Source organism: Anolis carolinensis, chromosome 1 (genome assembly GCF_035594765.1).
Source record: "Anolis carolinensis isolate JA03-04 chromosome 1, rAnoCar3.1.pri, whole genome shotgun sequence".
NCBI lineage: Eukaryota > Metazoa > Chordata > Lepidosauria > Squamata > Dactyloidae > Anolis > Anolis carolinensis.
The window spans coordinates 75,411,607-75,425,849 of NC_085841.1; the positions used below are offsets into that span (position 1 = coordinate 75,411,607).

Sequence of the window (14,243 nt, forward strand, 5' to 3'; positions counted from 1 at the left end):
TGGTACCTGCGATCCCAGGGGCAAACCCCACAGTTGTTCTACTTTTATGGGCTCAAGCAGTCCATAGAGGAAGGATGGAAGAGCCATCCTCCCATCCCTCAATGCCATTTTTACCTTTAAAGGTATTTTTAAAAGACTCTTTACAAAGCCTGGAGGCTTCTCCTTACTCTGTGTTTCCCAAAAATGGCACAACACAGCTTTCCAGAAGGGAGGGTTGAGTTCCCCCTTGAAAACTCCATGTATCCTTTAGAGGCAACATGGAGCAAGGAGAATCCCCAGGCTTGATAAGAAGCCTATTTTTATTTTTTATTAAAAAAGGGGGTGGCAGAGGATGGGTGGTGGGGTGGTGGTAGCGGCTAGACTCTCCCTGTGCCAATTGCAAATTGGCATGGTTGGAAATGTTGCTACTCCCTCACCAATAAGGCAAGATTATGGCCCCTTGTGAGGACAGCAAATGCACAGGAAACTGGAGGCTTAAACGGTGGCTCTGTGCACATTTTCTGCATCATAGAAGAGCCCAATGTAACTACTAGTTCGACACTTAGTGCTTACTTCCTTGCTTTTCTTTGCATTGTCCTGTTTGATTTTTGAAAAGTAAGAAAAGAAAGCACTGAAATAGGAAAGATCCCATCTTTGACGTATGTTTCAGAGAGCATTGCTTATTTTATTAGGAAGGGAAGCAATGCATTAGTCAACAAATTTGGAGGGGGGGGTTATGTCCACCTGTCCAGTGTACTTGTATAAGTCTGTTTGCATTGTTTCCACAGTCGAATATTTTCCCTTTCATAGGTTGCTTTTTCCATGTTGATATTATTGTATTGCAAAAATACTGAATATTAAATATAAAATATGAATTTTAAATGCATGCATTTTTAATAATTTAAATATATGGATCTAAAAGCAATTTTACGTATGTTCTCTATTAAGAAATTGCCATTAAAATTTAAAACTTCAGTTCTGTAGAGAGTCTTTTATTATGACTTTTTATTGTACGCATGATAAATCACATGCCTTTTCCCCATAAACAGATCAAGCTAGTCAACATTAATTCAACTGATATAGCCGATGGTAGACCTTCTATTGTGCTTGGATTGGTGTGGACTATAATTCTATATTTTCAAGTAAGTTTTTTTCAGCCCATTTCCAATAAAATAAACATGCAGTAGTCTTATCAGAATTTCCAAAATTCATTTGAAATGAGAGTTGTGATAATAGAACTTACCACAATTCTCTACTGTGACTGTAGTTTGCTATGAAGACTAAGGCCTCTTCCACCCTGCTTTATATCCCAGGATCTGATCCCAGATTATCTGCTTTCAACTGAATTATATGAGTCCCCACTACCATATAGCCTGGGATAAACAGATAATATGGGATTAGATCCTGGGATGTAGATTCAGTGTGAAAGGGGCCTATGTGAGCTGCTTGAGAATATTATTTCATTTGTTGTGCATTTTTAAATAATCTGAGTTACTTCCTGGAGTGATGTGTGTATTGAAAGACTTGATGGATTTGATGTAGTTATTGGCTTACAAAAATAAAAAATGGTGAATCCTATCTAGGCATGTTTTGGAAATGGGGAAAGGATTCCCTCAATCTAACTCTATCATCTAACTGACTACATTTAGACTTGAGTAGTCCAGGATGATGAATCCCAACACAGGGATTGTATAATGTAATTGGGATGGAAGCAAGCAGAGTCGCTACTTCAAGTGCCCATCTGGAGTACCAAGTAGTTTATTGACTACTTGGTACTTGCTAGCGCAAACACATTATAGATCAGGACTTTTTAAACTTTTTCCACCCGTGACTCCTTTTGGCCCAAGAAATTTTTATGCAACTCCAGGTACAGTATATAAATCTAAAATCAGACATTTACTTATTTACATTGCTTACTAAGCAGTCTGATTTTACTTTTTATGAAATACAGTTGAAGCATTTTCTGCAGTCCACTGTGAGCATTGTACATTGTTCCTAACAGATTCATATGAATATTTAGAACTGCCACTGGGTTCAGTGTTCTTTAACTGTTGACAACTTTTTCATGACCCCAACATTGAATTAAGGACACTCTATTTGGAATTGGGATTCACAGTTTTCAGTATTGGCCATCAGTTTTATCGGCACATTTACAGCCTATGTTCAGGATTTTGTTGTCAAAAATAACAATTGAAATTTCATTGAGTGAAGCAGCCTAACTATGATGGCTGCTGTGTGATTATACTAATTGACACAAACAAAAGGAGAACATGGCTAATGCACTTGTATGGCCAATACTGAAAAGGGTGAATAAGGCCATCATCCTTTAAGGCATATCATTTTAGATTGTAAAAAATTGATATCTTGTCACTAGACTTAACAATTTCAAGTGCCCCCTGTCTTAATAATAAAAGCTGACTAATTCCAGACCAGTGCTATGTTATGAGCCACTAAAATAGATAGAATAGTGTCCAATTGATCATTTTCATCATACTTGTCTGTCTTTATTCCTTATATAGATTGAAGAACTTACAAGCAACCTTCCGCAGCTGCAATCACTTTCTAGTAGCACCTCATCTGTGGACAGTGTTGTCAGTTCAGAAACTGCCAGCCCACCATCCAAACGGAAGGTTGTCACCAAAGTACAAGGAAATGCAAAGAAGGCTTTGCTAAAATGGGTCCAGTACACCGCAGCAAAGTAAGCAAGGCATTTATTTTAAAATGCAGTTGATCCATAAAAACGGAAAAGGAATTGTTTTTTTTAATCTTATAATGGCAGCAAGAAGCAACATATTGTCCAAAGAACGTTCAGTTTCCCTGTCATATTGAGACTATGAACATAGTTTTAATAGACTGTTGTGCTATAAGAACTTATTTATCTGAATCTTCATCCAAATTGTCCATATAATCATTGACTGAAATAGCATTTTGGTAATCTCCACAATGTTATTCCCACCACAGGTGTAATTTAATGTTTACTGCTTTTAACAGTTCTGTAGACATATTAATTATATTGTTTTATTATTCTATTACTTTATTTAAGCTTTTAGAAAAAGGATACATTTAACAGGCAAAATGTGCAAAAAATATAAGTAAAATGTAAAATGAAAGTTGCTGATAATAACATGTCTGTTAACACATATTAGTTCTTTACTGGTAAGTAGCCCTGTGAATTTAACCAGAAATTTTAAAGTATTTATTCAGTTTACCCTATATTGGTGAATACGTCAACTTCATGTGTAAGTTGAGGATTTGTATATGACCCGTTGTTAAACTGAGGGCCATTCTACAGAGAGGGGAAAGCCCAGTGCCACTTCAGGGAAGCAGCCATCCCTAGCAGTCACCATCATTTCCCCACCCAGCCACTAAAAAAGGGGGAAAGCACAGTGGAGAGAATAGAGGGAGACAATGCTTCTTTTAGGTTCTCCCATAAAATATTAAGTTCTTGACTTTTGCCATTCCAGTCAGAAGAGAGGATACTTCCTTTGTTGATAAGAGTTAAGGTACAATTCCCACATTGACTAAAATTTCTAATCTTACTCATGAATATATAGAGTAGCCTTAATAGAAGGCAGGATTCATTGAAAAAGAAATAAATATAACAAGAAAGAAAGACTAGAGGACAGACAAAGAACTGGATTAGTAAATAATAATAGTTGTGCAATTATAAACCATGTTTAAACCATGTACAGTAGAGTCTCACTTATCCAAGCTAAACGGGCCGGCAGAAGCTTGGATAAGCGAATAACTTGGATAATAAGGAGAGATTAAGGAAAAGCCTATTAAACATCAAATTAGGTTATGATTTTACAAATTAAGCACCAAAACTTCATGTTATACAACAAATTTGACAGAAAAAGTAGTTCAATACGCAGTAATGTTATGTTATAATTACTGTATTTACGAATTTAGCACCAAAATATCACAATATATTGAAAACATAGACTACACAAATGGCTTGGATTATCCAGAGGCTTGGATAAGCAAGGCTTGGATAAGTGAGACTCTACTGTAATAGCTAACAGTGGATTGGTTTTAGTATTGGCCTAGGACTTCGGAAGACTGAGCTTTAAATCCCCATAAAGTTCTGGACGCCCTGGGTGATCTTAAGCAGATTACACTCCCTGGGCTTCAGGGGAAGATAATAGGAAACCCCCTCTGAACAAATCTTGCCAATAAATAAAACCACGATGGGTTTGCTTTAGGCCTGCCATTAGTCAGAAGTGACTTGAAGAAACCCAGCAATAAAGTTTATCTTATAACTTTGCTTGGCTTTACTCATTTAGTGTGTTTTTCATTTTGGTCTCATGACCCTTGCAAATGTCATCCTCTGCTCTATGTAAGGCACAGATGAGGACAAAGTACATAAGAAAATACTGTTCATTTATCTCCAATTAACATATCCTAGAAGCCTTGTAAAAGTGTAACTCTAACCTAGCTTAATGATACAAGACTAAAGATTCATTGTTCAGTATCTGAATGGATTGTTACAAAATGAATTCTTGTTCTTAAGGCAAGCCGGAATTGAAGTCAAGGATTTTGGACGAAGTTGGAGGAGTGGTGTGGCCTTTCATTCCGTTATTCATGCTATCCACCCAGAACTGGTGGATTTGGAGAGGGTGAAAACAAGATCCAACAGGGAAAATTTGGAAGAAGCATTTACAATTGCAGAGTGTGAATTAGGAATCCCAAGACTTCTGGACCCTGAAGGTAGTATGGCATTTTATGTAAGCAGTTTTAAAATATAAACTTAAACATGTAGTGGCCTATGCTTTCTGTGTGAATTTCTGCATCTTTTTTTCTCTTTCTTTTGGAGAACATTTTTTGCAGGAAGGGCAGTGTTTGAAACAACACTGTACAGTTACATTTCATATTAATTTACTATATTTTGTCATAATACTTTGCACATTTCAGTGTTGTGTTAATTCATTGTCTTTCTCATTCTTTCAGATGTGGATGTCGATAAGCCAGATGAAAAATCAGTGATGACTTATGTAGCACAGTTCCTGAAACACTACCCGGATCTGCATAACACTCCAAACGATGCACAGGAGGCAGATGTATGTTCCTAATTATATTTTACATAGACATTGATTTTTTTTTTTACTGTACATGTATTCTTCCTCTTTGTTTTCAAACAGGTTTTAAAAAAACAGCCAGAATGATTAGACTTTAACTTTCTGTTTGCAAAGGATGACCAGGTACAATTTAAAAAAATTCTGGATCAAAGCTTGCAGTGGAAGGAGGGTGATCTTGAAGTGACCTTGAATTGTGATGTAAGATCAAAAAAGAACAAGAATAGCTTTATAAAACATGAGCTTTTTTCATTTTGACTTACGGTCAATACATGTTTTCCAGTTCTTTTTCTGCGAAGTCTGATCACCCCAAATTGCCTGTCTAGGGAAAGAGGTTTTTTTTCTTCTTATATTGATGAAAGGGATATTTTAATACATCTTAACACCTGTTGCTAGAGAATGTGACCTCATTTTGAACATTTTCACAGTTGTAAAGCTAGCACAGCCTTTTCCATAGATAAGATGTATCCAAAACATTGCATGCATTTAAAAATGAGAGTAATTAAAATGGGTGGAGGGTGCCAGAAACATTGTTAAGTTTATGAGGAGTACAGGTGGGATTTGAGGAAAGTCATTGAAAATTAGCCTAGAAAAGTTTCACATCTTCACATATATGCAGCCCAATTCCGGTTAGATGTAGTCAATACATAAATCTAATCTATTTTGGTTGGACTTCATACTAACTTACAGGGCCTAAGCAAAAATGACTGCAGAAATTATTGTTATGTGTTGTAGCAACACGAAGATATAACATAATCTTCCCTCTTGGATTGGTGTCTCTAGAAAATCTGTTTCAGCCTTGTGTTTTTTGATTCTCACACTAGCTTTACATTAGTGTTTTGATCAGCAATGAGTCTTTTATTTGGCTTTTAATCCTGGTCACATCATTGTTCGTTGGCATGGGCTACAAATGCCATCCCTGTGATAATCTGTGTAGCTTCTCACAAAGTGGCTGGACAGACATTTCCTCTGGAGTTTTTAGCAATAACTCAGGCTTTGGAGCCGAAGGAGTTTCACCTTCTGCCCTGTCTAGTTTCCAACTGTGCCACATTAAATGGGAAAAGGAAGCAAAATGTTTCCATTAGGGCTTCTGTATATATGGAAATACTTACACATACTTAGGATATGTATATCAAAAGGAAAAGACAACATTATTGTGTATGTCTTAGTAAATGAATGTTTCAACTAGACAAGTAATTCATAATGTCAGTGTATATTTTCCGAGTAGTAGCAAATTGCTTCAGGTGCAATGGGACGATTACTATACAACAGATAGAAGTTTAGAGCTGGTGCTAGAACAGTTGTGATAATTGGCTGAATGATGACCTCCAAATGCACTTTTGCATTTTAATTTTAATTTTATGTGTCTGGGAAACAGATGAGTCCAGGACCTATACCAGAAAAAAATGGTAATGAAGTCTGATTTTTCCCCCGGTATTTCATTTAGTCCTGCCATTCAACTTTGAAAACCATACCATTTTTCTTATACAAAAGAGAGAAATCTTTACTGACCATCCAGACTATGCTTACTGAGAACACTGCAGTTCTATGGTTTCCCTGTTGTTTTCTCTTCAGGTTCTGATTTATAGTGCATTTAGATGGGAACAAGTTATATTATTATATCATCTGGATAGAGATTTGTTGGTAATATGGTTAGTGGTGATATTTAATCCTAACCAAAAGGTATAGGTTTGTCCAGAACAGACCCACTGAATTAATTGGTGAATGGGTTATATAACCCTTGGTGATTCAGTGGACTATTACAGTAGGGACCACCAATAGAATTCAGAAGTTTATGTAAGGAAAAAGAAATGAATGGACTGAGTTAACAGATGAAATGAAACAAAATTGAAGAACTCTGCCTATCCCACGGGAACAGTATGTACCTGCAAGAAAAGAAGCAGATGTTATTAGGGAAAATGCTTATGGCTAACCGGACAAAACTTTATTGTCTATAGCAATTATATGTTGTGGCTTAAGCAAGGGCACTTTTATGCTTCCTACAAAGCTGGTATTTAAAGTTTTCACACAAGGTGTTAGAGATATGATAAACTTATTTACCTGATAACGCTCTATTAGGTGTGGAGTGTATGACAAAAATTATTGCAAATCATTCTAGCTCTTTGCATTGGAGTGCTTCTTTTATACTATTTTTGTTCCATTGACTATTTTAAGCAATTTTGCATGAACATTATTTTTATTTTATTTTCATTGACTGACAGAATATTAGTTTCCTCAGATGAGATTTAACAAATAGATAGCAATAACAGATATTCAAAAGTGAGTTCAAAAAACAACAAATCCTAGTTCAGCTAGTGGGAATGAGTAGTTATCTGAAGTCTCTAAGTGTGGTAAGTATGAAAGATTTCTATCTGTAGAATTTTCCTTGGATTGATATTCATAGGGGACAGGTAAATTTAAAATGTAAGAACAAAACATATCCCTTCTATTTTCCCTAGATCACATTAGGGTGAAGAAACAAAAAAGTTGCTGCCATCTTCACTCTTTTGGGATAAATATGTAAAGTGTAGTTAGTAAGAAGCATCTCATACCATGACTGTTGACTTGCCTTAGGATTCTGCTCTCCCCTAAATGTTATGCCCACTTTTATGTATGAATAGCTGTTAGTCAGGGGGAAGAGGGGAAGAGCATCTATCCAGAAGGATATGCTAGCCTGCTCAGTCTTTGGTCTGCCACTCCTCACTGGGTTTTATAGCTCCCAGGAGCTTCAACAGCTTACTGTTGAGCCTTCCATCTTCCAAGTTTCTATATGACTCCAGTAGGAAAAAGGATTGGACCTGGAGAATTTTAAATTTTCCCCATTAGTGAATGTATGTGCAAGTTTAGCCAAAGAGACGTTCTCTGGTATTAGTCTTAGAAAGGAAAAATAATGTAGTAGGATTAAGGATGAGAAAAGTGAAGCATCTCTCAAATGCCTTTGTATCTACATTTCTCAATACACTTCTCTTTCTTTGCTGTCTTTTATTTTTATTTCATGATTTGCTCCTCTCGCCCTTCCTGCTATCCATTTTTCTTCATACTGCTAGGAGCCACGTCAAGTTCCATCTTTTGCTCTTTATAAACCTAAATACAAGGTAAGGGTAACAAACATGGTGGATTTACATTTACTTATTAGTTGGCATTGTTTCACATTAAGCACCCCATCTAGTTCATCCCTTTTGCTATATTACCTTCACTGTTGATGATATATCTCACTGATCTTCCAAATATAGTGGGCTGTTCAAATATTGACACACTTGAGTTATACTAAAGTCTAATAAATCATTAGTTTCCATGCAGATTAGCGCAGCACCCTTTAAAGACAGCCCTGTGTGGAGCTCATTTCAGTATTCCATAGGAATGGCTAAATTTGGGAATAAGCCATTGCTAAAGATGAGACTTAGTCAGAGTTTGGGTTTATGGTCCTAAATTATCATACATTGCACTTTTTTGTAACATGATAATAATGATGTTACTTTTTAAAAGAAACAATCCTATATGCCCAGCATTGCCAGGTGTCGGAGAGACTGCTGCCCACTTCTTTTCCTTTCCTCTTTCTTCCCCCTCATACCTTTCCCCCATACCTTCCCCTTCCCCTTCCCTTCCTTTTTATTTCTTCCCACCTTCCCTTTTTTCTTTTCACTTTTTCCCTTCTCCATGATTTCATGGCAACATGGCTCTCTTTCTAGCTTTTCCCTTCCTCCCTTCCCCTTACATGTCAGTTGTCTTTCCCAGTGACATTCCAGAGGGCCAGTTCTAGCAACAGCCTCTGTAGTACAGACAGACAAACAAACAAACATATATACTTTGATACACACACATATATATGCAACTACTAAGAATGAAGCTGTTATGCATGTATTTTAGGTGAGTTTTATACTCACTTTGAGGAGAGGTTTTGAACATCATTTCAAAATGTTCAATTCTAAAAGTAATGGGAACTAACTAGCAAATAAAATTATAATGATCAGTGTGGTGAGTTAAAATTTTAATGAACCTAATGCAAGAATCCCAGTAAAAAAAAAGGTATGCAGAGACTGCTTGTAGAAACCTACTTCTGAACACTTTCATTTGTTGAATTACAATTTATTTTATTAAGCTTGTTTTGTTGCTGCTGCTGTATTAAACTTTCAAACTTTAAAACCAGTGTTTTGTTTTAAGTTTTCACAGCAAAGTTAAGTTTTTATGGCAAAACCATCAACTGACAACAACAAACAGATAACAAAATATAAACCAGGAAGCATAGCAAACATGATAGAGTAATGAATCTGCTTGAAATTCAGTTTTTAGTGAATTCATCAATTTAATTCATCAATTCATGAGTTTTTATAACATGGAAGAGCATAAGATACAGATATATTAAGGTCTAAATCTAATTGCAACGAGAGTAGACCCATGAATCAATGTGTGTTGACTTGCAATTTTTTCATTGATTCAGTGGCTTTGCTCAGGACTGATTGCCATAGTTGGATGGTTGTCTAACATGAAGACTTGACAGTGAATAAATAAGTTTGCATATAAGTAAATATAGTTAAATGTAGTTAATGTAGAGCCCCGGATGGTGCAGTGGGTTAAACCGCTGAACTTGCTGATCAAAAGGTCGGCGGTTCAAATCTGGGGGCCGAGAAACCTTGGGAAGCCCTGTGACCCCTACCCCACCCATTCCAAATACTTCTGAGACATATGTGATCAAAATGGCACACTTAGCCCACTTCTATTTTAAAGTTTGCTTTTTAAAATCCTATATGAAGTTCTAAGATCCAGATGTCATTGGGGAAAGTGAAACAAAACAAAACAGAAGGTTAAATTGTGCACTTTAAAAGACTTAAACTGCTCTTTGCTTTTTTAAATCATTAATTTCTTAATCAAGATGCAATTTTTGATTGGGATATTTTTAATACTTTTCACAGAAAGAAGACAGACTAATGTTAAGAGACTTGAAAGTTTGGGTAGAACAATTTGAACGAGACTTGATAAGGACACAAATAATGGAGACGAGCTTGCAAGAAAAATACCAGGTAATATCACAATTTGTTTTCAAAGTAACCCGCCCAGGTACCGGATTCAGGGACATGCCAAGGACTTTCACACCCTTGCCCTGAAACTCAGATGACTCAGGAATACTTTCTAGGGATAACATATGATGAAAGGGGTCTATCATTTATTTTATCTGTATTATGTTTGTTGGTGTTTCTTGTAATGTAATGTAATGTTTCTTGTCTTTCTTCTTGTGGGTGAGTATTAGATTTTAACAATGTCTATATCTGTGTTTGTTTCTGGACTATAAAGGACTAAATCTTGGTTATATTAGTAGCCTTTTATTCTTAGTTTCCTTCAATATCTCACATCCATATTTTTCTGCAGTCATTTAAATATTACAGAATACAATATGAAGTAAAGAGAAAACAAATTGAACTTGGAATCCAATCTTTAAGGAAGGATGGCAAATTATCACTTGATCAAGCCTTAGTGAAGCAGGCATGGGACAGAGTTACTTCTCGGGTAAGTATACTCAGGAAAATGTTTTATGACCTTCTGTTTTTAGGACATAAATTCCTATGTACAGTACATCTTGGAAAACGTGGCATGCTGACTTGGAGCTACTGAGAATTGCCCTGATTGCAGGAAGCTTTTCCCAGTTTTTCATCACACATTCTCCTGTCTCCACATAAGTAACTATTAGGAATTTTCCCCAAAACATTTTCTGTGTCAAAGGATAAGAGAAGTTTCCTGTCAATTGCTCACTGCTACAGCTAGTTAGTATAAAGACATAGGTCATGGAAAGGGGTAGGAAAGGAAAGGAGACATACCTATTTATTAGGCATGAGCGATCCATGAAAAAAATAGTACTAAACTTGCTTTTAAAGTAGGGGGCTCTGGCACTTCGTTTCTGAAACTACTTCCAAAATTTGGCCCAAAAAAGTTTCAAAACTTAAGAATATTCGGAATATTTAAAATTAATTAGTTAATGGCAGATGCGCATGCGCTGTGGCCAAAAACAGCACTGGGGGGACTTTACAGGACTTTCCTGCCCTCATTTTTGAGCTATCTTCTTCAAACTTGGTACAGTGGTAGAACCCATTTAACACTGCTAGCTCACCAAAATTCAGTACGTTTATCTTATTCTCTGATTTTTGGCGAATTTTCATAGCTTTTATAATAAACCATTTTTTAATAATTGTAGAAATCTGTTCCTGGTTTGAAAGTCTTATTTCCTGTTTCATTGGGCTGTCTTTACTTTGAAAGTCATTGTTCTATTTGAGAAACCTTGTTTTGTGGCTGAAACTTTGTTAAATTGGTGGACAGTGTCCCAGCAAACCATAATGTGCTCCATGCCCCTTGCGCAAAGACAAAGTTCCGGCAGTGTCATAAATTTTGCCATGTTTCTATGACAGAACCAATTAGGAAATGACATTTATCACCCAGGAACAGATGGCCATCAGCCTCTGAATAAAGAAATCAGTTCGTGGTTTGAAAATGCTAATTCCTGTTTCATTGACTTTTCTGGGGCTGAGAGTGTGTGACTTGCCCAGGTGGGTGGGTGAGTGGGGAATCAAGCCACAATTGGAGTCCAACAGTCAAACCTCTCCCTCCCTCCCTCCCTCCCTCCCTCCCTTCCTCCCTCTCTCTAAACTTCTCATACCTTCCAAGAATTCACATACCTTATGAAAGTTTGGTCACGATGGTCAGAGGAGGGCAACTAAAATGATCTAGGTTCTGGAGAACAAGCCCTATGAGGAGCGGCTTAAAGAACTGGGCATGTTTAGCCTGCAGAAGAGAAGGCGAAGAGAGAGGAGACATGAGGAGGGCCATGTATAAATATGTGAGGGGAAGTCATAGGGAGGAGAAAACAAGCTGGTTTTCTGTTGCCCTGAAGACTAGGATGCAATGGAACAATGGCTGCAAACTACAGGAAAGGAGATTTCACCTAAACATGAGGAGGAACTTCCTCACTGTGAGAGCTGTTCAGCAGTGGAACTCTCTGCCCCGGAGTGTGGTAGAGGCTCCTTCTTTGGAGGCTTTTAAGCAGAGTCTGGATGGCCATCTGTCGGGGGTGCTTTGAATGCGATTTCCCGCTTCTTGGCAGGGGGTTGGACTGGATGGCCCACGAGGTCTCTTCCAACTCTAGGATTCTATGATTCTATGATTTTAAGTGAAGACAAAAGGGGGTGAGGAATGTTAAGAGGAGAGAGGGCCTGGGACATCTGGGAATTGTAGTTTTAAAGCGGGCATAGTACTATTGGAGAAACGTCTGCTTTAGCCCAATGCTTTTATAAATTGGGAAAATTCAGAGGCTTCGTTCTGCTTAATTTTTAAAGCTATTGAGATGAAATTTGCCAGAATGGAAGCACATATTCATAACTCTTTGCCTATTAAGTTTCATAATGTTTGACCCATCCACTGATTTTTTTGGGAATTTTCAAACATTTTTTTTAAATGCTACCAGAATGATAGCCCTGCCTCTCTGTCCCTTTTCCTTCCTCCCTGATTGGCTGAGAGGCATGCCAGCATGGCTTCACCTCTCAGAGGGGCTACAGCTACATCCGAAGACATCAGAGACAGACGCAAAAAGGTGCTTTTTGATTCAAATTCTTAATATTAGGAAGGCAGTGAGCAGATGTTTCAAAACTCGCTTCAAAAGTGCTTTTGAACCAAATTTGAAATGAATTTAACGGACTAACGAAAAATTTGCCCAACCCTACTATTTATATATATTTTGGATTTCAAAATTCTGGTGTACGTGTTTTGACACAAACCAGGCCTTTATTTGCTTCCATTATTTTATTTTATTCAGCTGCCAGCTTATACATGTTTTCATAAATAATTATTTAGACCAAAAATACAGTTGTACTTCTACATTTGTGGATTACATCTTTGTGAATGTATGAATGTGTGGATTACTGCCTCTGCTGTATGTGACTGAAAAAATGTTCTCTTTAAGCATAGCATACTATGGTTAACTTCAAGGAAAATATAATTATAGAATTGTGTTGGATCAAATAATACAATGGAAAACTGAAAAAGGGAAAGGAACTATGGGATTCATACATAACAAACTAATAGATAATCAATATAATTTGAAACCCACTCTGTTAGAAGCATGGAAAGAGGAAATAAACTGTAATCAAAAGGACTTAGAACTGAACGAAAAATATGAAATTGTATAGGACCCTCCGGCAAATAGCCCATATTACAAAAAGAACATCTAAAAGCTGTTGGCACAAACAGTGGGGAAACCGGAACATTTATGTGGTGGGACTGTCCCAAGATGCAAGAATTCTATAGAAAAATAAAGGGGGAAATGGAGGAATTATTAAAGCAAAAAATAGGGTTGAATAAGAAACAGTTTTTACCCTGAAACTGGAAGGGAAAAGTGGCAATAAAGCCAAGGCTAAGAGCAACAGCAAACAGAATGAACAATAAAGGAAATGTATGGCTGTTCCCGGAGGGAGTGGGGTGAATGGGAGGGGGAGGGAGAAAATAGTGGAAAAACGATAGAAACAAGTAGGAACAAGGGCAATTATGTATGGAAATTTTTAATATTTTTTGTTAAATTATTAAAATATATGTTCTATAAAAGTCCCCTATGTTATATTCTAAACGTCTTCATGAGGAAAAGTGGTTATGTTATACTCTACATATTTGTGTCCCCCCCTTGCAAAAAAAAGGAGAATTTTGCTGGAGGACCAAAAATGCCTAGAGAATAGTTCCCTTGTGTAAAAAATAGCACTAGTGAGTCTTATTTATATCCATAGTTTCTCCACTTTTGCAGAGATCCTGGGTTTCCAACCTCTGTGAAAGTCGAGGACAACTATCCATGATATTAATTATCTTTCTGTTTGCTGTTTTTCAGCTATTTGAATGGCATCTGCATCTTGATAAATCTCTCCCTGCTCCTTTAGGCACTATTGGTGCCTGGCTTTATAGAGCAGAGACTTCTCTGAGAGATGAAATCATCATCCAACAAGCTCACGAGGAAACAGCAAATGTCATACACAGGAAACTAGAACAGCATAAGGTGTGTATGTAGTTTAGCTTTTCAAAATATGAATATGCAAATTCCTCTAGCATGGCATGGTGTGAAATATGTTTCATTTAAGGCTGTAAATAAAGAAGGTTGAGATATGCTACTGTAAGTCACAGTAGAAGGAAAGCACTGGTATTTTTTATTGTAATTTGCTAGAAGGC

General features: G+C 36.9%; 1 protein-coding gene across 17 annotated transcripts in view; it reads left to right on the forward strand.

Annotated features, from left to right (window-relative positions):
• The window catches only part of syne1 (spectrin repeat containing nuclear envelope protein 1), a 371,674-nt gene that overhangs the window by 84,401 nt on the left and 273,030 nt on the right, over positions 1-14,243 (forward strand). For 14 of the 17 annotated variants that reach the window (XM_062977242.1, XM_062977181.1, XM_062977206.1 and 11 more), the window contains 8 exons: positions 1,029-1,121; positions 2,499-2,677; positions 4,493-4,689; positions 4,930-5,039; positions 8,102-8,149; positions 9,965-10,072; positions 10,419-10,556; positions 13,909-14,073. In XM_062977242.1, the coding sequence (XP_062833312.1) occupies positions 1,029-1,121; positions 2,499-2,677; positions 4,493-4,689; positions 4,930-5,039; positions 8,102-8,149; positions 9,965-10,072; positions 10,419-10,556; positions 13,909-14,073 (1,038 nt within the window). The remainder of the gene's footprint in view (positions 1-1,028; positions 1,122-2,498; positions 2,678-4,492; positions 4,690-4,929; positions 5,040-8,101; positions 8,150-9,964; positions 10,073-10,418; positions 10,557-13,908; positions 14,074-14,243) is intronic. The other 3 variants (XM_062977205.1, XM_062977211.1, XM_062977265.1) reach the window with 1 other exon arrangement.